This window comes from Sciurus carolinensis, chromosome 8, assembly GCF_902686445.1.
Source record: "Sciurus carolinensis chromosome 8, mSciCar1.2, whole genome shotgun sequence".
NCBI lineage: Eukaryota > Metazoa > Chordata > Mammalia > Rodentia > Sciuridae > Sciurus > Sciurus carolinensis.
The window spans coordinates 146,505,654-146,532,958 of record NC_062220.1 but is presented as its reverse complement, the minus strand read 5'-3'; the positions used below and the strand labels follow the sequence as shown (position 1 = coordinate 146,532,958).

Genomic DNA, 27,305 nt, shown 5'->3' with positions numbered 1-27,305 from the left:
GCGCCCTCGCCCGCGGCCCACGCGCGTGCCGGCGCCCCGGGCGCACCCGGACCTGCCGGCGCCGGCGCCACCTTCCTCCCTGTTGGCAAAGTTGCGCCGGGACCCTCGGCCTCTGCCTGGAGGACGCCCGCGGCCCGTGGGCCCGACGGCCCGAGCTTTTGTCTGGGCACCGCGCGCTCGCCGTCCGTCCGCCGGCCCGCCGTGGGCAGCGGAGACAGGAAGGGGTGCGAGCCGCGGCCGGCGCGGGCCATCCGGAACCCGGCGAGTGCGCCCGGGCGGCGGCGGCGGAGGAAGCCCTGACCCCAGATGGCAGGCTTCGGCCTCGGTGGGGTTCGGAAGGAAAGGAACATCTCCCGGGACCACGGGAGAAATCTGTGTGTAAAACAAAGCCCTGGGTGTGTTTACGGCGTGGATTTACTCCAGGAAGGTTCGTGTTTAGGACGCGGGGGAAGAAAGTTGAGGTTTTACCAAGTATGATCAGCGAAATAATACTTGTAACAAGACGCAGGCCAGGTGGACTATGCAGGGAATTAATAGGATGGGTTATCTTGAGGGCCTTGGATGGACTGGGTGAATAAGATGCTTATTTATAATCCTGCTGCATTTCCTTGGTGGAATAAAGATGTTGTGGAATGTTCAATCAAAAATGTGGGAACTCTTTTTTCCTAACATTAGACGTCATCGAGGAAGTACTACATAGACTGCACTTAAATCGTATCATGCCTGTTGTTAAGTGGTTTTATTTAACAAAGTTAAATTCTTTCTTTTGGTTTCTGGGCTGAGCTGTACATTTTTCAGCATATGCACCTTCTCAGTGGTCCTGAATCTCACTGGTCTTTTGGCTGGATTAACCCAGGAAAGCGATTTTGCCTTGGAACTTCTGTTGCTTCTGTAGCACAGTGTGTGAACGTCTCTCAAATTCTGTGACATCCTTCACATCTCTATTCTTGGTTTGAACATTTGCAGTATGGTTTGGGTCTGCCTAACCTGCCAATAGTTTACTATTCCCGTGGTATCTGGTCATTCATAGGGTGTTGTTGGTCAGTATCCAGTGGGCTTTGGTGTGTCAGGACTGAACTGCTCCTTACGTTTTTTTTTTTTTTTTTTTTTTTTTTTTTTTTTTTTTTTTTGGTAGTACTGGTGATTTAATCCAGGGATGCTACCACTTGAGCTATACCCCCAGCCCTTTTTATATTTTTTTTTGAGACATGGTCTCATTACCTTGCCCAGGCTGGACTTGAGGTGTCAATCCTCTTGCCTCAGCCTTCCGAGTAGCTGGGATTACAGGTGTGTGCCACTGTGCATGACTTCTTACCTGTTTTTAAAAAAATTGATCCCACCCTCTGACCCGTGGTAGATAAGTTTTTGACACTGCACAGGATAAGACTTATGTGTCTGGGCTTAAAAAAATGTTTTCAAGTCCTACCACTCCTGAGCAAGACTGCCATTAGGAGGGGACCTGCACTCCTGTAGCCAGGTACTTTTCCTCCTGTTCCCATGGTCTGCCAGATCGTGGTACTTCCATAGCGTTTAGCAACAGAAATTCTCTCTGGGTTTTGATATTCACTTTAAGGTCGTTGTTTTTCCCCCCGCTTAGGTTTCTTGGAGGGAGATGACGTCCAAGCCCAGCAACTAAGCAGCAGTTTTTCTCAGTCTCAGAGCTTTTGTCAGCTCAGGTACCCGACACATGGCGACACTGCAGGCTGTAGCTCACCTGCCCTTTGCCTTACCCATTTTGCTCTGCAGTTTTTCCCCATTGAGGGATTTTGGGCCTGAGAACAGGTGCTTCCCCTGAGAACGGCAAAGGTATTTTCAACTTCCATGTTCATAGGCCCTAGACCTGGCTCTTTCCTGAATCTTTCTCCCTGTCTGCCCCACCCTGTGCTCTTGACGGATTTGGCACCAAAGGACAAGGTACTTCTTGAGGAGGTGGTGCAAGTCCTGGAGTGTGGAAGTGCATGAGTATCAACCCCCTGCTGACCACAGACCCTCCAGGGGAGTTGGTGTTGCTCTGGACATCCCTGCAGCTGGGTGGAGCCCAGGGCCTATTCCTCATCAGAGTTCTGGCCGCCCCACCTCTAAAGTCTGCTCTTCTCTCATCCCCACCTGAGACTAGCATTCAACCCTGGGCAGCATCGGGCTTCCTTAGGCTGGACTCTGCCCCATGCCCTCTCTTAGCCTCCTGGGTTTTCCCGAGTGTCACAGCTTGTGGAATAGCCAGAGGGTGATGATCAGTGAACCACGTTGGTAGGAGATCCCTTGCCTACTCTGCTCATGGGCACTTATGGTACAGAATGTGTTGGAAAAATCTTAAGCTCTGCTTTTTAGGTTGAAGAGGTGCACCACCCCGGCCCCCAGCCCCCGCACATTTAAAGAAGAGCTGTTGGTGAGAAGAAGTTATTTATTTATTTATTTATTTATTTATTTATTTATTTATTTATTTTGCTGTGATGGGGATTGAACCCAGGGCCTTGTGCTTGAAAGGCGAGCACACTACCAACTGAGCTATCTCCCCAGCTCAGAGAAGAATTTTTGTTCCATCTTGGAGTATACATTTTTTTAACCCTGAAGTAAAAGTACCTCCCCACCCCCCAAATAAAAATGACTGCAACTTGTCACTGAAAATAATAATTGGGGAATTATGGAGAAGAAAATCCCTCAGAAATTTATGTGGTCATACTATTGTCTTATCCATCATAGCTTCTTAAATAATAAAATTTTAAGACAGAGGTCCTTGAACCTTTCCAAAAATGTGTGTAAAACTTTTGTGACTTTGTGCCCATGTGCATTTTTCTGGGGAAAAAGTCCTTATCTTTCCCCAGATTCTCCTGAGATCCCCATCCCTTGAGGATTCTGGTAACTGTTGTGTTTTTATTCTCTTCCTACTGTTAGTACATAAACAAACCAGAACCTTCCCTGGAGTCTGGCAGGTATATTCAGGGCCTGCAACACTGGTCACATCCAGGCTTTTCTGGGATGTCCATTATGCTGGAGGATTTGAGGACAGACAGTGTTGAAATAAATATGACTGTCAAGCAGCAGGAGGCAACATTAACATGTTTGGAGAAAGCCATGGGACTGAAGGTGTGCTGTCCTTAGGGGTAGTTTGGCGGGAAACTTTGAACCATCTTAACTGTAAAAACATTTAGTAACGTTTTATTGTTTTTCTCACTACTCTTGAAGTGGAAACTCCTGACCACTCCCTTCTGGAGACGCTTCCCTGGCCCTTGCCATTGCATAGCCTCCTGCTGCTTCTCCTGCTTTTCTGGCCTTTGCGCAGCCTTTCTGGCCTTCATCTTGAATGTTTTCAGTCTTGAGGGTTCCATGAGACTTAACTCTGCCCACTTCCTCAGACAGCCTCATCGGTCTGCCCAGCTTTAACACAACATCTATGTGATGTTGATTCCCAGATTGTATCTTAGCTTTGGTCTCTCGCCCTCCTTGGATGTTCATGCGTCCCTTAGATTCCACAGGTCCACTACAGACTCACTGTTCCCTTCCTTTCCTGAGCCCCCCATGTTCCTTAAGCCAAAAATCTCAGTCTTCCAGGATTTTTCCTGTCTGCATTCCCATATTCCCTCAGTCACTTGAGTCTAAATCAAGGTCTTCTTTAAAATAGTTCCTGTTTTTTTTGTTGTTGTTGTTTGTTTATTTGTTTTGTTTTGTTTTTATGGTACTAAGAATTGAACTCAGGGCCTTGTACAAACCTGGCAAGGGCTCTGCCACTGTGCTCTAAAATGTCTCCTGAATCATCCCCTCTTGTCGTCCTGTTGCTTCCGTTCATACCTTCATAATCTTCATCTGATCTGCCTTTCGTTCACTATCCAAAAAATACCCACTTCCCACACTGCTGCCTGAACACAGTCCTATTGCTCCTGTGCATTTGTGCTTGTTTCATAGTCGTACAGGGTGCGTTTCCCTAGTGTGACATATAAGGCCCTGCAGGTTAGGCTCCTGCTGCCTCAAAGCTGTTTTCCAGCAGCTCTGTTGAGCTATTTGCAGTTCCTTGAATGTGTCATGTAGTTTCACATCTCTATCTTACTCTTCCCTCTGCCCAGAATATCCATTCTAACCCCACCCCCAGCCTTGGCCTGCAGAGTTCTGTTCTCTCTCCAAGGTCTGCCTAATCACCAGCTCCTGTGGTCTGGGGTACTTTTCCCAACCTGCCTTCCCTATGATGTGCAATCATATCTGCCCCCATATCTCCTATCTGCCTGGGCTCATATTTCAACTTCCTCATTTATTGGCAGGGTGACATTGGACAGATTACTAAACAGTGTAGTGCCTCAGTTTCCTCATTTATAAATGGAGAGAGTAGTAATTCCTACCTCACTGGTTGTTGATACAAACAGTGAAGATTGATTAGTACTTCAATCAGCATTAACTTGTAATCTCATAATCACACTGCATTGTATTTATGTAGTCACATGTCTTTCAGGCTGTAATGCCTTTAAGAGTAGGGAACACATCTTACTCATCTCTGTAGTCCCAGCATTTAGCATTGAATCTGGCATATAATTCAGAGCCAGAAAGCCCTTGGGTGGGTGGGTAGGTGGGTGAATGTGTGAATGAGGGGGTTAATGAATGAATCCCATGTGCAGATCGCACTCTGTTGGCTAGTGGTGTTGAGCATCTTTTCATGTATTTATTGACCATTTGTATAACTTTTTTGAAGAAATAGCTATTTAAATCCTTGGCCCATTTTTAAGTTGGCATTTTTGTCTTTTTATTGCTGAGTTGTTAGAGTTCTTTTTATATTCTGGATTCAGGCCCTTTACTAGATAGATGATTTGCAAATATGTCCCCCATTTGATGGGCTCTTTAATCATGTTGTGTAGTGTCCTTTGAAGTCTAAGCTACCTTATTTTTTTTTCTTTTTGCTACTTTTGCTTTTGGTGTCACATCCAAGACAATTCAGAGTCATGAAGATTCACACCTATATTTTCTTGTAAAAATGTTGTCATTTTAGCTTTGCATTAGGTCTTTGATCCATTTTTGAGAGAATTTTTGTATATGGTGTGAGGTAGGGTTCTGCCTTCATTCTTTTGCATGTAGATGTCCATTTGTCTCAACACCATATGTTGAAAAGGTCATTCTTTTCCCCATTGAATTATTTTGGCACCCACCCTTTATTGAAAATCAGTTGGTCAAAAAGTGAGTTTATTTCTGGATTCGGATCTCTCTCCATCAATCCATGTTGGTCCCTATGTCTTACTATCTCATTTACTGTACCTTTGTAGTTAGTTTTGAAACTGGGAAGTTTGAGCCCTTGGCTTTTCTCCTTGTGTGTGTGTGTGTGTGTGTGTGTGTGTGTGTTTCTGTGCACTGGAGGCTGAACCCAGAACCTCACTAATGCTACATGTGTACTCCAACACTGAGCTACACTCCCAGCCCTGACTTTTTTGTTGTTGTTTTTGTTTCCATTTGGTACTGGGAATTGAACCCAGGGGAGTTTTATCAACTGACTATATCCCCAGCCCTTTCTATTTTTTTGAGACAGGGTCCCACTAAATTGCTAAGGCAGGCCTTGAACTTGTGATCGTCCTGCCTCAGCCTCCTGAGTTACTGGGGTTACATGTGTGCACCATGGCACCGTACTTTTGAGATGAGGGGAGGGATTGAGGAGGTTCTACCCATAAATTTTCTAGAGGACCCTATCTGAGAGGAACTCAGTAAGTATTGGTGGGATGAGTGAACGAATGAGTGAATGACCTTGATAATATTTCTTTTAATGGAGATGCTTTTTTTTTTTTTTTTTTTTTTTTTTCTCCTCTCGGTGCTGGGGATTGAACCCCGGGCCTTGTGCTTGTGAGACAAGTATTCTACCAGCTGGGCTGGGTAAGATCATTAAGTGGCCTTGGGTCACGGTACAGGTTTGTGAGTGAACGTCTGGTTGCCATCCTTCCTTTTGCTGGGGCAAGTTAGAATTGGTGTTTGAAACTTTGGGTACCATACCAAAGATATTAAGACAGAAGCTTCATGGCAGAATGAGATGATTTTGACCAATTCACCTTCCTTTTTATTCCTTTTGTGTCACTATTGTCTGTTATTCTGCCCTAACCAGATTTCCGGGTGGGTCATCAGAGTTCTAGTTGGACTTTTTAATGAAGACCCTCTAATGACTTTCTCACCTGTCGATTTTTTTTCATTGGTTTTTATTAGCAGCTGCACTTCACTGTTGCTCAGTTTCTTCCTGACAAGCCAACTGGTGACTGCAGGGAAAGCATTTCTAGCTTGATTTGGTGGGCAGAAGTAAAGACCTTTGGAAACAGGACTGCTTTCAAAGCATTGCCTGTCATTTGCTTTGTCATTTTCCAGAATGTCTCTGCTGTCAGTGAAATCTAGGCGGATTTGTTTTCCATAGGTTGGAAATGTTCTTCTTTGGATGGGAATGTACTTTGAGAAGTGAGGGGAGGTGAGCCCCTTGGCCTCGCTGGTTCTTGATACGAGACATTTGGACTTTGGGAATTTCTTCAGTTTTCCACCTTTGGTCTTTGGCATCTCCTGCTCTAAGGTTCTGAGTTTGAGCCCTTTCCTTCAGGGTTTGTCCTTAGAGCTGGACAGTACTCTACCCTCTCTGTATCTAATTTGAGGCTCTCAGAAGAGCCCATGTCATTGCCTAGTTTTCAGAGGTTTGAGAACTGAGTTGGTAACAGGACACCAGCCTCATAGGGGGGAAAGCAGAAAGCATGGTGGGCTGCACAGAGCAGAGAACCTCCATGGGCTTCTGCTCTGGAGCAGCCATGTTCTCTGTACCTCTTGTACCCTTCATACAAATGACATTGCCTCCAGGGTATCTGGGGAGTTGTTTGTGTTGTGGGCAGTTACAACTCTTAGGAATTTGAGTTTTAACAGAAGGTGCCCCATCCAAGTACGATAAACAATGAAAGTTGAAAGGATAGCAGTGTACTGAAGGGTGATCAGTTGACTAAAACAGGCTTTAGCATTAGATGCCAATTAGAGGATTTCGGCCTAAGTGCTGTGTATCCCCTACAGAGGAATCATGTCCTAGCAAAGATATGGTCTTGAGAAGGATGCTTCAGACAGATCTAACTCTGTCATCTTGGTTTGCCCACCTCAGATCTTTGGTGGACAGCATCCACCAGCTTAGCAGCTCCAACATGCGTCCTGGTTTGCAGGAGGCTCTGAGGCTGGGGCCAGCATGCAGGGACTGGAGGCAGGGACTGGAGGCAGGAACTGTGGATCTCTCCGTTCACTGTTTACCATTTAGCATCATTTTCTGTGATCTGCTCTGTGGTCTTAGTAGTTAGGGACCCTGGAGGTTCCTGTTTTCCCAGGAGTTGGGGTGACAGGCCATCTCATGGAAATATAGCTGTGTTTGAGATTCCAGTGATGACTGTTCTCCTGTGCCCCATCTCAGAGGGAAGATCTGCTCGAGACAGTTGCTCACTGCTCATGAGTGCTGTGATGGGGCCCATGGCAGGGTCCCTGAATGAGCACAGGCGGGCAAGGAAGGCTTCCAGAAGAAAGCAGTGTATGAACTGGTCCTGCAGAATTGTGTGGCTTAGCCAGGTGCTGTGGGGAGGGGGCTGGTGTCCTTTGCAGCGGGAACAGAGGACAACTGGGTGGCTCCTTGCTGCCTTTCTGGGGAAGCACAGCCTGGGCCGGAGGGTTGTTGGGGGCCTGTCTTGAGGTATGGGGCCTGAAGGGTCTTAAGGCAGGGCCTGCTGCCAGCAGAGATGGAGGCTCCCTGTAGGTTTCCTAGAGCTGTCCTAACAGACCTTTGTTCTCTCACAGTTCTAGAGGCCAGAAGCCTGAATCAAGGTGTCGCAGGCAGGGAAAAGCTTGCTGTGAAGGCTCTAGAGAAGGAACCTTCCTTGTCTCTCCGACTTCTGGTTTTGGCCAGTAATACTTGGTGTTTCTTGGCTTATAGACAAGGCTGCAGTCACATGGCCACTTCTCCTTATGTCTTCACATGTGTTCCCACCCGGTGTGTCTGCCTGTGTCCAAATTTTCCCCTTTTCAGAATACCAGTCATACAGAGTTAGAGTTCACCTTCATGACCTTGAGCCTTATTACCTCTGTAGGACCCCTTTGTCCAAATAAGGTCATGTTCTGAGATCCTCAGGGCTTAGGACTAAAGCATCTCTTTCTGAGAAATCCAGCTCAATCTGGAAACTTCTCTCCTGGGGGACCAGCCACCCCAGTAGCCTCCCATTTCACCCATCCTGTCTGTTCTCCTGCAGAACCGGGCAGTGGGTCGGCCCAAGGGCAAGCTGGGCCCAGCCTCCGCGGTGAAATTGGCCGCCAACAGGACCACAGCAGGAGCTCGCAGGCGCCGGACGCGATGCCGCAAGTGCGAGGCCTGCCTGCGGACCGAGTGCGGAGAGTGCCACTTCTGCAAGGACATGAAGAAGTTCGGGGGCCCCGGGCGGATGAAGCAGAGCTGCATCATGCGGCAGTGCATCGCGGTGAGTGCGGCGGCAGCGAAGGCGCAGCTCTTGGCCTCAAGCCCTGGGTCACCCCGCTGCTTGGAGCCTTTATAGCCCACGGGCGTTGGCCTGTCCACCAAGAGGTGCTCCCTGTGGGTGGGAAGGGGCTCAGGCCAGGGCTCTTGAGACCCCCATTGCTGAACACACATCAGGTTCTTGTGTCTTCATGGTCTGATGGTCTTGTAACTCCTCCCTTCCTGAGGTAGCCGAGAACCTCAAAGTCCCTCCCCTTGAAGTTGTGAGGGCAGCCTGTCTTAGTTCTGACTCTGTTGCCAACATTTGTGGTCCAGTTCTTGATGGGTCTGGGCCCTTTCTTCTTCCTGTCCTGCCTTCAGAGACATGAGTCTATGTAGAAGGTGCTTGTCCCTCCGGAGGGGGTTGCCCCAAAGAGGAGTAATGCAGAGCAGGCCCCTCCAAACTGCCTTGCCACTTCTGCAGTGGCCTAGGGCCACTGGCCTTACCTGGGATCAGGCTGTGGATGCAGCCTTTGGCCACTTAGAGTGGACTGGCAAGGGATTTGCTCAGGATTCCCTCCTCCACATGCCCACACAGTTTGCCTTCCCTGGGGCACTGCTCCCTGGGGCCTAGTGGTCCTCCCTGTGGGAGTGATCATCCCCCTGCTCCCTGGAAAAGCCGGCTCAGCTGGAGGGACAGGATTCCTTGGCCCTGGTGAGCTCATCTGCAGGCCCAGCCTGGCAGAGGATGACCCCTTTCTCCCTAGGTACTGATGCCCCTCCAAGCCCAGCAGCACCTTCTCCTTCACCCTGCACACACCCTCTGCTTGTGTTTTTTGTTATTTGTGGTCAAAAAACATACCGTAAGATTTATCTTCGTAACCATGTCTAAGGACACAGTGGTGGTAACCATATATTCACACTTGCGTAGCTGATCTCCTGTTTTGTTTTGTTTTGTTTTGTTTTTTTTGGTGGGGGTGAGTAACCCAGGAGCACTCTGCTAGAGCTACATCTCCAGCTATGTTGCCCAGCCAGCCTCTAACTTAGATGCTCCTGGCTCAGCCTCCTGAGTTGTTAGGGTTACAGATGTGCACCACCATGCCTGGCTAGAACTTTTTCATCTTTCAAAACCAAAACACTGCAGCCATTGAACAACTACTGCCCTTCTCCCTCTGCATAGCCCCCAGCAACCACTGTTCCATTTTCAGATGCTAAGAGTTTAACGAATCGAGGTACCTCATTTTAATGGAACCTTGCAGTGTTTGTCTTTTGTGACTGGTTTGTTTCACTTAGTATAATATCCTCAAGGTTCTTCCCTGTTGTAATTTGTGACAGAATTTTTTGGGGCAGAGGGGTTCCAGGGGATTAAACCCAGGACCTTACACATGCTAGGCAAGCACTATATCCCCAGCCTTTACAATTTTTATTTTATTTTGAGGCAGGGTCTCACTGAGTTGCACAGAGTGGCCTCCAGCTTGTGATCCTTATGCCTCAGCCTCCCTGATAGCTTTGGTTATAGGTGTGTGCCACCATACCTAGAACATTAGCTTGTGCTTCTTGGCTATTTGTGTATCTTCTTTGGAGAAATGTCCATTTAATTCCTTTGCCCCTTTTTAAATAGGATCTTTTGGTATTTTGTTGTTGATGAGTTATAGAAGTTTTTTTTTCTGAGTATTAACCCCCTAGATTAAATATAGATTTTTGTCTGTATATGTGCATTTTTCTGGAGAGAGAGTTGAGGTGACCCATCAGATTCTGTCAGGATTTTAAGGGGTTTGCCTATAGAAACAAACGGTTAGCCTTGAGGACAGTGTCACCTAAAGTTTAGCCTGTTGGCAGTGAAGCCAGGACCGTCTTTTCTGTTCTACCCCTTGCCTCAGACCTAGTCATAGGGGATCTGTATGATGTGTTACCTTGTCTTTGTAACCAGGGGGCCTGACCTGTTTGGTCGTGTGGGAAGTGGATACCCCACTCTGCTTGTCTCCTGTTCAGCTGTTTGCGACCACTCAAACCCTTCTGACTCTTCTTCCAGTTTTTATGCCTTGTCAGTGTCCCCCACTGGCCCCCACCCCTTTTCTGGCCCTTCTTTCTTGATGTGCCAGCCTTCCCTGCTTTGGCTCCCTGTCCCCACTGGCTTCCTTCATGACCTTGCCTTCCCTGCCTAGGCTGGGCTTCCCTCATGGATTTCTGCAATAGTTTCCTCTTTGGTGCTTCTTCTCATCCTATACCCATCTCAGTCAGTCCCCTGTCTCAGACTCTCTTCTTACGCCACAGGCTGTTCTTCACCCTGCACCCCTAATTCCATTTTCTCTGGGTCTGCTTTCTGGCCTGCTCCCCATGCTGAAGGTTTCTTGCACAGCCTTCTCCAGCCTTATTCACCTTGAGGTTCCTTCTGCCTTTCTTGTTCTGCAGAAATCAGCTTCTGCTGCTTCAGGTAGCCCTTGAACATAACTTTTCCAAGTTTCCTTGGATTTTGGTGAGTTATGTCTTTGTCTGCCCAGGTATCTCCAGGAGAGCAGCTGTCTCCTAGGTTCTTGTGCCCCTGGGTACCTTGCTCAGGCTGCAAGTGTTCCCTGAGTATTTGGTGAACAGTTGATGGTGCTCTTGCCTTTAGTGTTCTCTTTGAATTCAAATATCCATGTCACACCTGGGGATGTGACTTAAAGTAGAGCACTCGCCTAACCTATGTAAGGCCCTAGTTGGGTTCATCTTCAGCACACTTATTGGTGGAGTATATCCAAGCTTATTTGAAGTTTAATAAAAACCGACCGTGTGGTTCATCTACATTCCAGACACTAATCAGTGCTAGGAGGCCAGGCAAGAACAGAAAGGAGAGTAGTTCTGAACTGGCCCCTCTCCTTAGGGAGCATATCATCAGGTACATAGTACTCAGACTTTGTGGACTTAAAATTTATGAGGGCTCCAAAGAGCTCGTTTTCATGTGAGGTATTTACTTACTAATATTTGCTGTTTTTAAAATTAAAACTGATTTATATATGAATATACCACCAGTGAAACTCCACATCACGTATAAACACCAGAATAGGATACTAATTAGAATAAGTTATACTCTGTATATGTATAATATGTCAAAGTACACTCTTCTGTCATGTATGTCTCAAAAGAACAACAACAAAAAGAACATGAAAAAAAAATCACTGTATGTGTGGGAGCTACCATGGAACTAGTCTAAGAGGTGGTAGGCATGGACCTTAAAGTCTTCACTACATATGCTTCTGTCATAGATGGGTAACAGTTTCCACTTATTGAATAGAAACTTTTGAGAAGTCACACAATTATATAAAGGAACTTGTTTCTCAGATTAAAAATAAAGATAAATCTCTTGTTACATAAAAAAATTAAAACAAAAATTTTACATATTTTAAGTTCATTTAAAAAATAAAAACCTGTTATATGTTAACCAAAATCACATTTTTATGAGGACCGATTACATTTTTCCATAACTAAAATAACTAGAGGAAGAATGGCATTGTTTTTATAACTCTCTTAAGTCTGGTTCATTAGAAGAGACCTGGATTTTCATGTTTGCTTATATATTGTGTCTGTTGGGATACGTTGTTTTAGAAGGAGGATGAGGAAAATTCAACCTTACACAAATAAGTAGTTGAATAAGGGAGGAGTATATTAAAAGCCCTTCATAATCATGGATACTCTGATACTCCATTAGAACAGGTGGCAGTTTCTTAAAGGTTAGTTGCAATGCAGAGTCTGAAACTGTATCAAGGACTTTTCATACTGTTACATTACAAGTCATTAGTCTTACCCTTTGACTAGCTCATCTGTTCATGCAGGATGTTGTAACATTATTCATTGGTCACTTGTAAAGTATTGGTTCACTGAGGCAGATTTCCAAAATACTGGTGCATGCCATTATATTATCTATCTATAGATATATAGATATGTAACATTTGTTAATACCACCACCAGTCTCATCAGAAAAGCCTTTCAGTATTGAGAAGCCTTCCAGTTTGTGGTGGCTCATGTAAGTTTTCCAAAGTTCTCATTTTCCTTCAAATACTTGAATTTTGTTGTTTGCACCAAATGCTGCCGTTTTTTTTTTTCCCATCCTCCTCCCCTGGGAACAACAGATTTTCACTTATTTTGTCTTCAGGAGAATATTCCAATATCCAGGGGTTTATTCAGTCTTTATTTCAATTAAAAAATGATGTTCTGTGCAGAAGATGGTCAGTTGAGCTCACAAGTTAAGCCACAAATGTGTTTCCTTGAGTAACAGTTCCTCAGTGTGCAGAAGTGCTGTGTGTGTACTTCCTGTGCAAGAGGTATATGCTCAAGGGTTGAGGTTTTTATAAAATTAATAATCACAGCAATTCCTGAATGGAGCTGGTGGTCTTCTCACTGTGCATGTGACCCTGAGTAGTCAGCATTGCCAGGATAGCTGGGCCTGGCCTGCTGACGGAGGAGCCAGTGGTTTCACCCACCTGTGCTTTTACACCATTAGTGCAAAAATCAACACAGTGCAGAGGGAAATACATTTCTTACTTTTGTTCTAAAGACAATTTTGACCTAACAACCTTCCCTGTGAAGGTCTCAGGGACCTCCAGACTCTGGACTGTGCTCTGATACCTGCTGGTGAGGTAAATCTCAGCCCTCAGGGCATCTGTACTAGGCTCACACCCCACCTCCTTCAGGTCTTTTCCAAATGGGAGACCGCCACATTTAAAATCAGTCTCCCTTTAATCCTTACTCCGGTCTTCCCTGGTATCTCTTGTTCCATCTAACATACTCCATTATTCATTTTGCGTGCCTCCCTCACCTGAGAGCTCAGGATGGCAGACATATTGATCTATCTATTTCATTGCTATATTCCTGGCTCTTACAGAGTACCTGGCATGTAGAGGTAACAGTCTGGTAAGTGTGAATGAATAAACGAATGTGCCTAGGCTAGCTTTCTGGAGTCTCCTGGCAGGCACAGGAGAGTAGCTTAGTGCCCTTGACTGAGTCCTCAGGAGGGTGTGTCTTCCCTTCCTGCTGACTTGTGTGTCTCCCGGCTCCTCAGCCAGTGCTGCCCCACACTGCTGTGTGCCTCGTGTGTGGCGAGGCGGGGAAGGAGGACACAGTGGAAGAGGAAGAGGGAAAGTTTAACCTCATGCTCATGGAGTGCTCCATCTGCAATGAGATCATCCACCCTGGATGCCTTAAGGTGAGTGGCCCTGGGGGGCACTGGGCATGCGTCTCCTCACCCCACTCTGGGGTGTCTGGTGGTGATGACATGGTGGGGTAGGGTTAGATTTCCTTCCTGGAGAGCACTGGTGAGGTGGTGGGATGCAGGTAGCATGCTGAATTCCTAGAGGACCCTGAATCTGGGCGATTCTGTGTCAAGTGATAGGCCCAGGGCAGGAAGAGTCAGGAGCAGAATCCTAGGGGAAGAACCCCTCACCACAACACCTTCTAGTGCCTCAGACCCACAGAGGGATCCCAGCATTTCGGCAGACAGAAAACATGGGCTACCTGTTTGCCCCTTGGCCAGGGGCAGATGTGAGGTGGCTATTCACTGGAGTTCTGGCTCCTGGCTTCTGGGAGAACCATGCCTGGGCCAAGAAGGGTGAATCCTGAATGACAGATGGTTGCCTTCTTGTGCCTCTGCACCAAGAACCGGTTCCCTTGGTGGTTCCAGGGCAGGGCTGCCTTCTGGGTGACCTCTGTACCTTCCCGACTCAGGCAGTAGGTTTTGCTTTGGAAAGGAAGAGCCCACTCTGGGCTGTGGCCTCTGTCCCAAGAGAATGCAGTGTCAGAACCTGTGTGTCTGTGTGAGTCTGCCCAGGACAGTCCTTCAGCTCTGCATCAGTCCCCCATCACTCTCACTCTCACACACACAGTCCTCTCTACAGGGGTGCTGTGATTTCTGGGGCTTCAGAAGTTAGCCCTTCCTGTTAATCACCTGCTCATTTCGCTTTTGCCCCAGCTCGTACACATGATGCAACTTGCATTAAGCCCTGGGTGCCAGACCCTGAGCTGTTGATTAACCTACCCTCATTGAATTCTCTCAAACCCCAGTGAGATGAGCACGCTAACTCCATCTCATGGTCGAGGGGACTGGGCCACAGATGAGGTGCTTGGCTCAGGATGGCTGAGCTGTTCAGAGGGAAAAGGGTGAGCATTTGAACCCAGAACTGCCCATCTCGGCCAGCTCTATACAGCTGAATTTTCTTTTGGCTATAAATGGGATGGACATGGCTTTTGGGAGGGGTGGAAGACACACAGACCCCGTGCCTCCAGGCCCCATCTCAGCACCCTTCCCTGCCTGCTGAGTCCTGGCCTGTCCTTCCAGATTAAGGAGTCAGAGGGTGTGGTCAACGACGAGCTTCCAAACTGCTGGGAGTGTCCGAAGTGTAACCATGCCGGCAAGACCGGGAAAGTGAGTGCGGGCACCAAGTCCCAATCTGCGGGAGAGGGGCGGGCCGGCAGGGCCTTGTCAGGACCAACCTGTCCCTGGGTGGTCAGGCAGGTGGGGTGCGGCAGCCTGGGGAGGAGGAAGAGCAAGTCCAAAGATATACAGTGGGGTTGTTTCTTCTTTCTTTTTGGCCTACAAGCAAAAGCGTGGCCCTGGCTTTAAGTATGCCTCCAACCTGCCCGGCTCCCTGCTCAAGGAGCAGAAGATGAACCGGGACAACAAGGAAGGGCAGGAGCCTGTCAAGCGGAGGAGTGAGTGTGAAGAGGCTCCCCGGCGTAGGTCGGATGAGCACCCCAAGAAGGTGCCCCCGGATGGCATCCTGCGCCGAAAATCTGACGACGTACACCTGAGGAGGAAGCGGAAATACGAGAAGCCCCAAGAGCTGAGTGGACGCAAACGAGTACGAATGGGCAGACCCTGGGCAGTGGAGGGGTGACCTGACTAGTCCTGGGTGCAGGGCGGAGGGTGGGGGTAGGGATGGGCAGAGGGTAGGACTCAGGGTCTGGGTCCTGGCCTCTTGTTGCCCTGAGCAGGTCACCCAAGTCCTGAGAGCCCATCCCAAAAGGGAGAGAAAAACCAGCAAGTCACTCCTCTTCCCACCCCCTTTAGGCCTCGACGCTTCAAACGTCCCCCGGTTCCTCCTCTCACCTCTCGCCGAGGCCCCCTCTAGGCAGCAGCCTCAGCCCTTGGTGGAGATCCAGTCTCACTTACTTCCAGCAGCAGGTGCTCCCATGCCCCACCCTCCCAGGGCCCTGGAGACTTGCGAGTCCCGGGCTGCCCCCCTCCCTGCCCCCCTGCCAAGGTCTGACCCCCAAGGTCTGTGGGAGCTCTCTTTGAGGAGAGCCTTGGTTGGTTGGGATCGAAGCTGAAGCCGTGGCTGCCCAGGAAGCCCTGAAGTCCCAGGAACCTCAGAGGATCCTAATGGCCCTGCTCAAACCACTGGCCTTGCCTTCACTGGCCACAAGGTGGCGCCTGGAACCTCTCCTGGCTTCAGTCCACTGTCTTGGCTGTGGGATATTCATAGGCCTGCTCCTGCAGCCGAGGCTAATATGATGGGTGACTGCATTCTCTGGGTCTGTCCGGGGTGGGATGTCAGCTGGGTGGGAATGGTTGGCCAAACTACTTCCAGCTTCCTCCTTGAAAGCAGCAGGCAAGGCCCGCTGAAAGTCAGATGGGAAGGAGGAAATGGCATTTGTGGGAAAGGCATCCCTCCAGCCCCTGCTCTAGTCTGGCTTGTGGTGGGGTTGGATATAAAGGGGACTATATTCCTCTAGCCCAAGAGCAAACTCTGCATCTTTTCTTCCCTGTGACAGCTAAAACCTGGCAAAGAAGATAAGCTTTTCAGGAAAAAGGTACCATCTTCCCCTTCCTCCCTGTGCCCTGGGCCACTCCCAGCTGTCAGAGCTGTAGGCATCATCTGGGTGGTCCATGAGTCCCGCAGCAGAGCGTTGGGAGGTCTGTAGTGGGCAACTTCCTGAACTCTGGGCTGACCACTGGCCCTTGGCCCCTCTCTTCTGCAGCGGAGGTCCTGGAAAAACTCAGAGGACCGGATGGCACTGGCCAACAAGCCCCTCAGGCGCTTCAAGCAGGAACCAGAGGATGATCTGCCTGAAGCGCCCCCTAAGACCAGGGAGAGTGACCATTCACGCTCCAGCTCGCCCACTGCTGGGCCTAGCAATGAGGGGGCTGAGGGCCCAGAGGAGAAGAAGAAGGTGAAGATGCGCCGGAAACGGCGACTTCCCAACAAGGAGCTGAGCAAGGAGCTGAGCAAGGAGCTCAACCATGAGATCCAGAAGACAGAGAGCAGCCTGGCCCACGAGAACCACCAGCCTATCAAGTCAGAACCGGAGAGTGAGAACGAGGAGCCCAAGCGGCCCCTGGGCCTCTGTGAGCGCCCCCACCGCTTCAGCAAGGGGCTCAATGGTACCCCACGGGAGCTACGGCACCCGCTAGGTCCCAGCCTGCGCAGTCCACCCCGAGTCATCTCCCGGCCCCCGCCCTCCGTGTCCCCGCCCAAGTGCATCCAGATGGAGCGCCACGTGATCCGGCCACCCCCTATCAGCCCCCCGCCCGACTCGCTGCCCCTGGACGATGGGGCAGCCCATGTCATGCACAGGGAGGTGTGGATGGCCGTCTTCAGCTACCTCAGCCACCAAGACCTGTGTGTCTGCATGCGGGTCTGCCGGACCTGGAACCGCTGGTGAGGGGCTGCCCTGTGTCGGGGACTCTAGGTTAAGGCTTGGCTCAGCGCAGAATGGCCCACGTGGGTGTGTGCCCCTAGTTCAGTCACTTATGGTGCTCTCTCCTTCTGAGCCTAGAGCCTAATTGTTACCCACCACAGATTCCCTCTCAGCCTGTTCTTTCCTGATTGAACTCCCTGGAGCTCAGTAAGGACCAAGTGGAGTCCTTGCCTCTAGAGTTAGCCTAGGTTCAGAGTGGGTGTGCTGGTACTAGCTTTAATCCCAGCTTGATATTTATCCACTTTCTAGGCTTGGCCAAGTTCTTACCCTCATGTATGAACAGGCATGGTACCTGCTTCACAGGGTGGTTTGGAGAACATAGTAAGGCCTACAGGAAGTATCTGATGCAGAGAGGATGCCAGCTCCTTCCTCTGGGGGTCTGTGGCCATCAGAGCAGAGGTATCCAGATGTGGACAGGATGAGTACTAAACAGAAAGTGCAGAGGACTGAGATTTCATTGAATTTGGTGGCCATGCTGGGGCTCCCCAAATGAGCCCCTGCCTCTGATGATGTCCTTCCTGCTGGGCCCCCAGGTGCTGCGATAAGCGGTTGTGGACCCGCATAGACCTGAACCACTGCAAGTCCATCACACCCTTGATGCTGAGTGGCATCATTCGGCGACAGCCCGTCTCCCTTGACCTCAGCTGGACCAATATCTCCAAGAAGCAGCTGAGCTGGCTCATCAACCGGTTGCCTGGTGAGCTCTGGACAAGGGACCCAAATGTGAAGTAGTGGGTGCTGGGGTGTATTACCTGGCCCATGACTCCTTCCCTGTCCCTCCAGGGCTCCGAGACTTGGTGCTGTCAGGCTGCTCGTGGATCGCAGTCTCAGCCCTCTGTAGCTCCAGTTGTCCATTGCTCCGGACTCTGGATGTTCAGTGGGTAGAAGGACTAAAGGATGCCCAGATGCGGGATCTTCTGTCTCCACCCACAGATAATAGGCCAGGTGAGCTCCAGGCTGGGAATGCCCAGGAGGGCCTGTGGATGGGGTGACTCGTGCTGTTGGATCCTGTGAATGTGTCCTAAAGTCTCCTGAAGTCTCAGCCCTTCTCTGGAGGACACAGGGAAGAGTCCCTGCTGCTGTGTTCTAAGTCCGCTTTGGGCTCAGAGGGAATCCAGGAGGAGGCAGAGACTCCTTTGCACATGCCAAGACTCGCACGTGGCTCAGCACACTGGCTGCTTTCATGTTAACTTGCCTTTTTGCTGGTTTGACCTTGTGGAGCCTTGGGTCAGGTCGTTGGGGGAGGGCTTGCAGAAGAGCCCACTCCTGTCCACTGTCTGGGTTAGTGACCCTTATAGTTTACATGGTGCACAGCGTATTGGAGGCAGGGATACTGGGCCATCGCTGTTCCAGTTGGCTGATTGTTGCTGAGTGTAAGGTGGACTCAGGTTTCTAGATCTGCTTTTTCTAGGAAATCTAAAAGTCTAACACTCATCTGATTTTTAAATGTTAGAATTCTGGTTTTAGGAGGAAGCACTTTGTGGCTAAATGAAATATGTAACGTTACATCTGGCTATAGGCCTTTTCAAGTGTCATGTCAGCATGACCTGATCTGGTCAGGCTGATGGGTTGCCCCTCTCCTTTCTGTCCCACCAGGTCAGATGGACAATCGGAGCAAGCTCCGGAACATTGTGGAACTGCGCCTGGCAGGGCTGGACATCACAGATGCCTCCCTGCGGCTCATCATCCGCCACATGCCCCTGCTCTCCAAGCTCCATCTTAGCTACTGTAACCACGTCACCGACCAGTCCATCAACTTGCTCACCGCTGTCGGCACCACCACCCGAGACTCTCTAACCGAGATCAACCTGTCAGGTGAGATTCCCCTCCCCCCAGGTCTGTGGAACAGTGGAGTTTCATATTTGTTGAAAACGTTGTGCCCACTGTTCTCAGTGTTGGGTGCTAGGATATCCCAGGGAATGAGACAGCCTAGTCTAGAGGGGAAATGTACAAAAAAATAGTATTGATGGCAGTGGTTTCTGACCCAAAGACAGGCAGGCAGCTGAGTTGATGCCTGCCAACCAGGGCGTGGGGACAGTGATAGGCCATGGGCAAGGGTCACAGTGGCAGGGCTTCTACCTGCAGACCAGTGGCCAGGCGGAAACAGTGAAACCGTCTCTGCCTTTGTTGTTGTCGCTTGTGTGAACCCCTCATGACCCTGCTATCAAGGGCCTGTTGTTGGAGAGAAAAAAATCCACAGTTAGTTCCATTGTTGTTCCTTGTCTGTCACACACCACAGAATCCCCACTCCTTCACTTACTAATGGGGTGGGAGTTGCTTCTGAAGGACCGGGACAGTGGACAGAGGCGGCGCTGCCTGTCCTTATCCCAGCTAACCCAGTTTTGGTTTGATGGCTTAGGATGGTCTGGTCTGGGTTGGGATGTCACATTTGGATGAGATTTTTTAAAAAAAGAAGAAGAGGAAGAAGAAGAAACTTGAGTCTTTATTTTTTCTCCCATCAAATTATTAAGTATTAAAGCATACCCTCACTTCATTTAAGTTCCATTTTGACGCGACTCCATTTGGTATTTTGCTCCATCAGGGTTCTCATGCTCCTTAACTGTCACCTATCTTTACATCCCCTGTTCATGACAGATGAACACCTCCCCACCATGCATGCTGCGCACCAGGCCTGCCTGCTGGGTGAGATCACTGTACCAAGGTCCCTTGGAGGTCATCCTTCCTCCTCGTGAAACTTTGGTGACAGGGATTGTCCCACTCCTAGAGGCAAAGAAGAGAGCTGTGCTGAAGTGAGGATTCTCCTTAGTGACACCAGCTCAAAGTTCTATTCATTGACTTGAACTGGTGATGAACCTGCCTCTTGGAGAAGGGCCTGGAAGGTGTCTTGTTCTAAGTGATTGATATGATAGTGACTCTTCACTGTGTTCTAGTTGAGTTATTGTGGATGTGCTGCGGAGATCTCAGTCTAAATCCTCCCTTAAGGGTGTAGCTCATAAAAGGGGTGGGGGGTGTCCATCATCTTGGGCATTTTATTTTTCCACCACTGAGGTCTTCTTTTCATCTCAGTACACACAGATGGATCTGCATTGCTCTTAGTAGCTGTGAAGCATATTCAGGTATATCTCTGGAGTCTCTTCTGGTGTTCCCCCCCTCCTCTTCTATCAGTAACTAGTTGATTATAAAATAAGTCTCTGCCACAAAATAGATGGCAGTTGACATGTTCATAATCCATAAATGTGGTTGGAAGATCTGGTCTCATGATAAATGACACTGCAATTCTCGCTGCTGTCACTCAGGCCATATTTCATCCTAGAAGTATTTTTTTGAATGCTCAAGGCAGTTCCTTGCCTTCTCCACCCCCTCATCCTCCCTCTGAGGCGATCCTTAGCTCAAGTTCTCTATCCCAGTTTTTACCACCATATTTCCAGAATAAACCTCTGCTGCCATTTCCATTTAGACATTATGTCTTCATTAACTTGATATTATAGAACATGAAGATTTACTGCTGCTGTATCCTCTTGGTAGCCACTCCCCCTTTTTTCTTTTCTTTCTCATTTTTGGTTAAGTTGCTGTATACTTATTATGAGTACATTCAGTTTTGCAACCATCATCACTATCCATTTTCAGAACTTTCTCATCACCCCACTCAAAAGGCTGTACCCGTTAGGCAGTCCCCATAACAACCCTATTCCACTGCTATAGACACCCCAAAGAAGTAGAATCACACAGTCCTTCTGTGGCCGACTGGTTTATTTCACTTGGTATAATGCCTTCAGGGTTCATTCATGGTGGTGCATAGGATAGGATTTCCTTCCTTTCTAAGGACAAAAAGTATTATTTTACATGTCATACATATAGCATATTTTGTTCATATGTGTGATCCTCTCCTTTGAATTTTTTTTAAATTTAAAGAAGTGGAATTGCTAGCTAGATTATGTGGTTTTGTTTTTGTTTTTGTTTTTTTTTTTTGAGAAACTGCTGATCCCTTTTCTATGGTAACTGTACCACTTTACATTCCCACAGTAGCGCACCAAGGTTTCAGATTCTCCACATCTTTGTCAACACTTCCTTCATTTTTTAGTAATAACCACCCTACTGGGTGTGAAGTGGTATCTCACTATGGTTTTGACTTTCATTTTTCCCTGATGATATTTAGACATTGAACATCATTTTACATGCTCATAAGCCCATTTGTGTGTCTTTCTTGGCAAAAAGTCTTCAAGTCATTTGTCTACTTTTTAATCAGGTAATCTAGTTTTTTTATGTATTCTGGATATTAACCTCTTATCAGATAAAATAACTTGCAAATATTTACTCCCATTATTTTGGGTGGGGGGGTGGGTACTGGGGATTGAACTCAGGGGCACTCAACCACTGAGCCACACCCCCAGCCCTGTTTTGTATTTTATTTAGAGACAGGGTCTCACTGAGTTGCTTAACGCCTTGCCATTGCTGAGGCTGGCTTTGAACTCGCAATCCTCCTGCCTCAGCCTCCTGAGCTGCTGGGATTACAGGCGTGTACCACCATGCCCGGCAATAGTGTCCTTTACATAGAATAGTTTTAAATTTTGATGAAATCCACTTCCCCTAAACACACACACCCACTTTGTCATATAGAAGAAATTGTTACCAAATCTTATGAAGATTTTCTGTTTTCTTCTAAGAGTTTTACATCTTTATAAGGTTTTATGTTTAGGTCATTTTGAGTTAAATTTTTGTGTATGGTGTGTGGTAGGGAGTCCAGCTTCATGCATTTGCATGTGGATATTCAGTTTTCTCAGTATTGTTTGCTGAAAAGACTTGTCTGTTCCTTCACTGAATGTTGTCGACACCCTTGTCAAAATCATTTGACTATACAGTTAAGTTTATTTCTGAGTTCTCAGTTATAGTTCCTTGGTGTCCTTATGCCAGTACCAAGTGTTTTGATTGCTTTAGCTTTGCAGTTAAGTTTCATAATCAGGAAGTAAGAGTCTCCTAAATTAGCTTTTTCAAGAGTTTGGGGCAATTTGGAGTCCATTGCATTGCACATCAATTTTAGAATGGATTTTTCTATTTCTGCAAAAAACACATTGGGGATTTTACAGGAATTTCATTTCATTTGTAGATCTCTTTGGGTAACATTGATATCTTCACAGTATTAAGTCTTCTAATCCACAAATATGAACAGTCCATGAATATGGAATGCGTTATTTTTTTAATTTCATCACTGTTCTATGGTTTTCATTGTACAAATCTTTCACTTCCTTGTTTAAATTTACTTCTAAGTTTTTCTTCTTCTTGATGCTATTATAAATGTTTTCTTCATTTCCTTTCATAATCGTTCATTGGTATCATTCTGTGTGGTTTTTGTATCCTGCAACTTTGTTGAACCTTTATTAGAAAAGAACAGGGTCCCTCCTTCACACCTCTTGGGTGGAATCCTTAGGGTCTTCTTTGTGTAAGTCCATGTCATCTGCAAACAGATCATTTTTATTCACTTCTGTAAGTGCACCTTTTCACACTTGCTGCTTTGTCTAGAATTTTGCTATCATGTAGGAGTGTATCTGTTACGGACTCCACTGCTGGAGGTTCCTAAGTCTTACTCATCTTCCTTTCGTTGGAATTATACTTCTCACTGTTAAAAAGGCTGAGGAAAAACCATCTTCCTTCAGCCTACTGTGGCCTATCCATAGGGTTCCCCGCACCACCAGTCTATGCTTCGAACACGTTCAAACACAGAGAAACGAAGATGGTATAATAAACAGTCATGTTCCTTCCAGCTAGACACAGCAGTGTGGATACTGTGTCACGTTTGCTTTATTTCTCCATTCGCTTTTTTCTGTTTAGTTGTTTGAAGGGTTAGAAACATCACTTCACCCCTTCATCCCCAAACATCTCTAAATACTTCTGTGTACACTTGCTAAGAATAGGGCATTTAACTACAGTACCACCACACCTCAGAAGACTAAAAGTCACAAAATGTACCCCTTCTGTTCCTCAGTAAAACTGAAGACAGGAAAACTGACTTAAAGAGATGCTTCAAGATGTCACCTACCACTTTTTCTAAAGGCGTCCCTCACTCTTCTAATGAGTCCCCCACAGCCCCCCAAGATGACTGGCCCTGTTTATAATCTGACTGCAAAGGTCAAATGACAAAAAGCATGACTGGGAGAGGGATCGTAACTGTTGATGAAATATGCTTATGTCCGTATTTTTTTGTTGTTGTTTTTCACTATTCATCCACAATGAACAGGCCTCTTCCTGTTATCAGTCAGTTGTCCTTAGATAAGGAACTTGGGGATGAGCCCGGTGATAGAGCCTTTGCTAGCATGCATGACACCTGGGTTCTATCTCCAGCCCTTAAAAAAATCATTCTCAAAAGAGGGCTTAGGACTGGGGTTACGGCTCAGTGGCAGGGCGCTTGCCTGACACGGGTGAGCCACTGTGTATGTTCCTCAGCACCACATAAAGATAAAAGTACCATGTCAATCTACAACTAAAAATATTAAAAAAACAAACACTACTTTTGACATTGACCTTACAGTCCCCCCTAGTCTTTCCATGGTTTTCTTAGAAGAATGTGCACATTTAGAATTTGTTGACTTCATGGTGTTTTAACTTGTTCTGTTTTTATTTTTCCTATGAACTGTAGTTAGGCTTGCTTAAATTCAATTTGGATATTTTTGACAAGAAAACATTGCAGGTGATAGTTGTATACTGCGTTCTTTAGGGTGAGTTCCCAGCCATGGAACATGACCTAGGAGGATGGCCCCACCCCTGCAGGCGGTCCCTTATCCTGGTTGCCATTCCTGACACTTTCAGGCACCTTGTTTTGGCCCCTCCCTCTCTCCCTCCTGAGAATCTTCCAGCCTCACCCACCTTCCTCCAGAAGGGCCTTCCCAGAGCTGTCAGTTGCACCCCCAGAATGTGTCTCCTTCCCTGCTAGGCCCTGCTCTGCTATACTCCCACCCCCAGTCCCACTTCCATCACCATTCTTCCCATGAAATGGTCCCCCCAGTCCCTAGCTAGAGAGGCCTGCTGGACAAGTCCCACAGCTGTCAGGTGGTTGGGAGGGCCTCAGCTGTGTCTTGGCACTTACCTTTCTGTGGTCCTCTCGGCTCCTGCAGACAGCCTTGGCCCCTCCTTGGAGGATCACTGAAGTCCCTGAAGCTGGAGCCTAAAAAAGCTGGATAGAAAGGACTCTCCTGTGGGGAGTCCCTTGGTTCCTTTTGTACATTAGACTTCACTGCAGCCTGGTTTCTCAGACCTTCCACGGACAGGTGCGCCCTACCTGCTGACAACATTCCCCACTAGAGCCCCTGACTGCCTGGTTACCCATTGAGTGTGCTCATGTTGTTCATGTTAGGTGAACACTGTAAACAACTCTTACTAGGACAATTGGATCTTAGAAAAAAAGACCCATCCAATATGGGGCCTCATGTCAAAATGAGTAGTGAAAACTGGAGCAAAAATGAAGTATATTTTATTACTGGCAAAATCCCTTATTTACACTTAATCAAGTATTGATTTGAGGGCATGATTTTTCTGAAGGAATAACATGCTAGCATATATAACACCCTTCATTTGATTATAAAGTGGGTCAGCCGTCTTGAGGAAGTGTCTGATGGATTAGTTAGATTAAGGGATGCCCTAGAGAGCGTGAGAGGCAGCCTCTGGCCAGGGTCCTTCACTGTCAGTGTCTCTGCAGGTGGTGCAGGCAGCTTCCCAGCTGCCCCTGTTCCATGTTCATGAATTCCTACTGCCTTTTTGAGACAAGAGTTCTCTTCACATGATCTGAACTGTGCATCCAAGAATTGGTGGGCATCTGTGTGAAGGTGTCCTGCCATGGGCTCCTCTGCCAAGGCTGATGGTGTAGAGGTTGGTCAGCCCCTGGGGTACTTGACTTGTGTGGTGCTTCTTCCTCACCCATCTCTGCTGCACAGGCCTCCCATGCATTGTCACTTTACCATTATTTTTATTCCCACTCAATAGAAAAACAAAAGTGCTGGTATTAGCAATAAGCAAAACGCCAGTCTATCTCAGCATCCCAGGGATCATTTGCCGTGTCCTCTTTATAGGACAGCTGATGTGTGTAAAAGATACCATGTTGGCCCTGTGTTCTGTTTATGGTTCCCAACCTATTTTAATGCACCTGTGTCAATTGTTGCAGTATTTGTGGAATTGAAAGCTTGAGACTTAGTGGGTTGATGCCATTTAGAGGAAGGTAGGAATCACTGTCTCCTCCATTTGATTTGCCCCAGAAGAAATCAGTCCTCTTGCTGGAGGGTGAATCTCAATTAGGTGTTGATTGGCATTTAAGCCAGTTGACTGTGGATTTGGTTCTAAAGGAAAATAGCAGGAGGAAAGAAAAGTGTAAATTGATGGACACGTGCATTTGAAGGGTGTGCCTAATGTGAAGGGTTACGCATTCTCTCTTGCTCTCTGGACAGAATCTTGCCATCCCCTTCCAGCATATTGGGCATACATATTGGTCTTTTGCACACGTAGACATTCAGAATTAAGGGGAAAAACAGCACAGGGGCTGTGCGTCAGGAATGCACCAGGAAGCAGAGGAGCAGAGGATCCTAAGATGGCCTTATGGAATGTTCTCTCTGATCCAGCCATGTCCCCCTAAGCATTTATCTGAAGGGAACAGGCAGATGAGTGTACAATAATGCATATAGAAATATAAAACTATATTAGATGGAAAAACTTCTTGACGTGCCTAAGACAGGTTAGGCAGGAGATTTATTTGAATGTACATGAAGAGGCAGTGGTTTTTACTGTGGTCTAAGTGGTTTTTACTTGATGTAGTCCGATTTTTTTTGTGTGTGTGTGTGTGTGGTGCTGGGGGGTTGAACCTAGGGGCCTTGAGCATGCTAGGCAAGTGCTCTGCCACTGAGCTACATCCCCAGCCCAGTCTGAATGAAACTTTTATAACTGGTGGATGAAACCATGCCCATTTGGAGAGAGCTTTTGATGAAATAATATTTTCCTTTAGGGCATCAGAGACTGCAGAGCGAGAAAGAGCTGTGGCTGGGTCTGGGAGCCTTTGGACACTGCACTTCTTCCCCCCACACCTTTTTTTTTTTTTTTTAAATATTTAGTTGTAGATGGACATAATACCTTGATTTATTTTTATGTGGTGCTGAGGATCAAACCCAGGGCCTCACATGTGCTAGGCAACTGCTCTACCACTGAGCCACAACCCCAGCTCCCTTTTTTTTTTTTTTAAAACATGATTGTCTTTCCTGCAGACTGCAATAAGGTCACTGATCAGTGCCTGTCCTTCTTCAAACGCTGTGGAAATATCTGTCATATTGACCTGAGGTACTGCAAGCAAGTCACCAAGGAAGGCTGTGAGCAGTTCATAGCTGAAATGTCTGTGAGTGTCCAGTTTGGGCAAGTGGAAGAAAAACTCCTGCAAAAACTGAGTTAGTCCAAGGACAAGTATGTAAATATGGGGTAGGTGGGGGTGGGCGCAGCCGGGGAGGGGAAAGACTTCACAAAAACACGAGGGCTTTTATTTCTCATGGAACTTGGAACAACAGATCACAGAATGATTCCAGTTTGCAAGTCTTGCCAAGGGAGAAGCCGTTCAACCACCCTTTTTGGGGATGCGTGAGCCAGACTCTTTCCTCTGGACTTCCTGCATTGTAACTGCACTGCTTTCTGGACCACGTCTAAGCGGCCTTTATAAGAAGACATTCCCGTCAGAGGAAGATGGGCTTTGGAGGAATTTTCTTAGAAGCATGAGCTTTAGGGGTTCTCCCTGCCCCCAACCCCTGTGGTGTTTTTGTTTTGGACACCTTGTTCCTTGAAATGCCGAGGTTTTTGGTGTCAACATAAAAGTGGACCACACACCACATCTGCTGACGTCTTGACACATTTTGTTTGGTTGGTTTTGTTACATCTTACATTATGCAGAACTATTTTTGTACAAATTGTTTAAAAGTTATTTATGCAAGGTTTGAATGCATACCAGTGTTTTTATTGTTTGAGATTGCCAACTTTCCTGGTTTCCTTCAGGTAGGAGAGAACTTAACCTCTACTTCATCAACACAAAGAACTCATCTACAGATGTGCCCAGATCTGACAGAGTGGGCCAAGACCTTCCGCTTAAAAGCATGTTTAGCTGGAAGTTGAGCCTGCTTGGTGTGTCAAGAAGCTGCACAAGCATGGTGTGAACAGACCTAACTACAGTCGAAGTCAGACACTTTGCCAAGTTTCCTCTGTAGAGAATTCACCTTTTCCTCGAAATTTTTACAATTCAGACTTCAGCCTT

At 47.4% G+C, this 27,305-nt stretch overlaps 1 protein-coding gene across 11 annotated transcripts in view; it reads left to right on the top strand.

Moving 5' to 3' along the window:
* Kdm2b (lysine demethylase 2B) overlaps nt 1-26,991 on the top strand; it is a 115,566-nt gene extending 88,575 nt beyond the window's left edge. For 8 of the 11 annotated variants that reach the window (XM_047561163.1, XM_047561166.1, XM_047561170.1 and 5 more), the window contains 11 exons: nt 8,208-8,432; nt 13,446-13,589; nt 14,718-14,804; nt 14,971-15,240; nt 15,450-15,563; nt 16,154-16,192; nt 16,361-17,040; nt 17,614-17,777; nt 17,864-18,025; nt 18,677-18,895; nt 26,278-26,991. In XM_047561163.1, coding sequence (XP_047417119.1) covers nt 8,208-8,432; nt 13,446-13,589; nt 14,718-14,804; nt 14,971-15,240; nt 15,450-15,563; nt 16,154-16,192; nt 16,361-17,040; nt 17,614-17,777; nt 17,864-18,025; nt 18,677-18,895; nt 26,278-26,459 — 2,286 coding nt within the window. In that variant the 3' untranslated portion in view covers nt 26,460-26,991. The remainder of the gene's footprint in view (nt 1-8,207; nt 8,433-13,445; nt 13,590-14,717; nt 14,805-14,970; nt 15,241-15,449; nt 15,564-16,153; nt 16,193-16,360; nt 17,041-17,613; nt 17,778-17,863; nt 18,026-18,676; nt 18,896-26,277) is intronic. The other 3 variants (XM_047561165.1, XM_047561167.1, XM_047561169.1) reach the window with 1 other exon arrangement.
* The last annotated feature ends 314 nt before the right edge of the window (nt 26,992-27,305 follow it).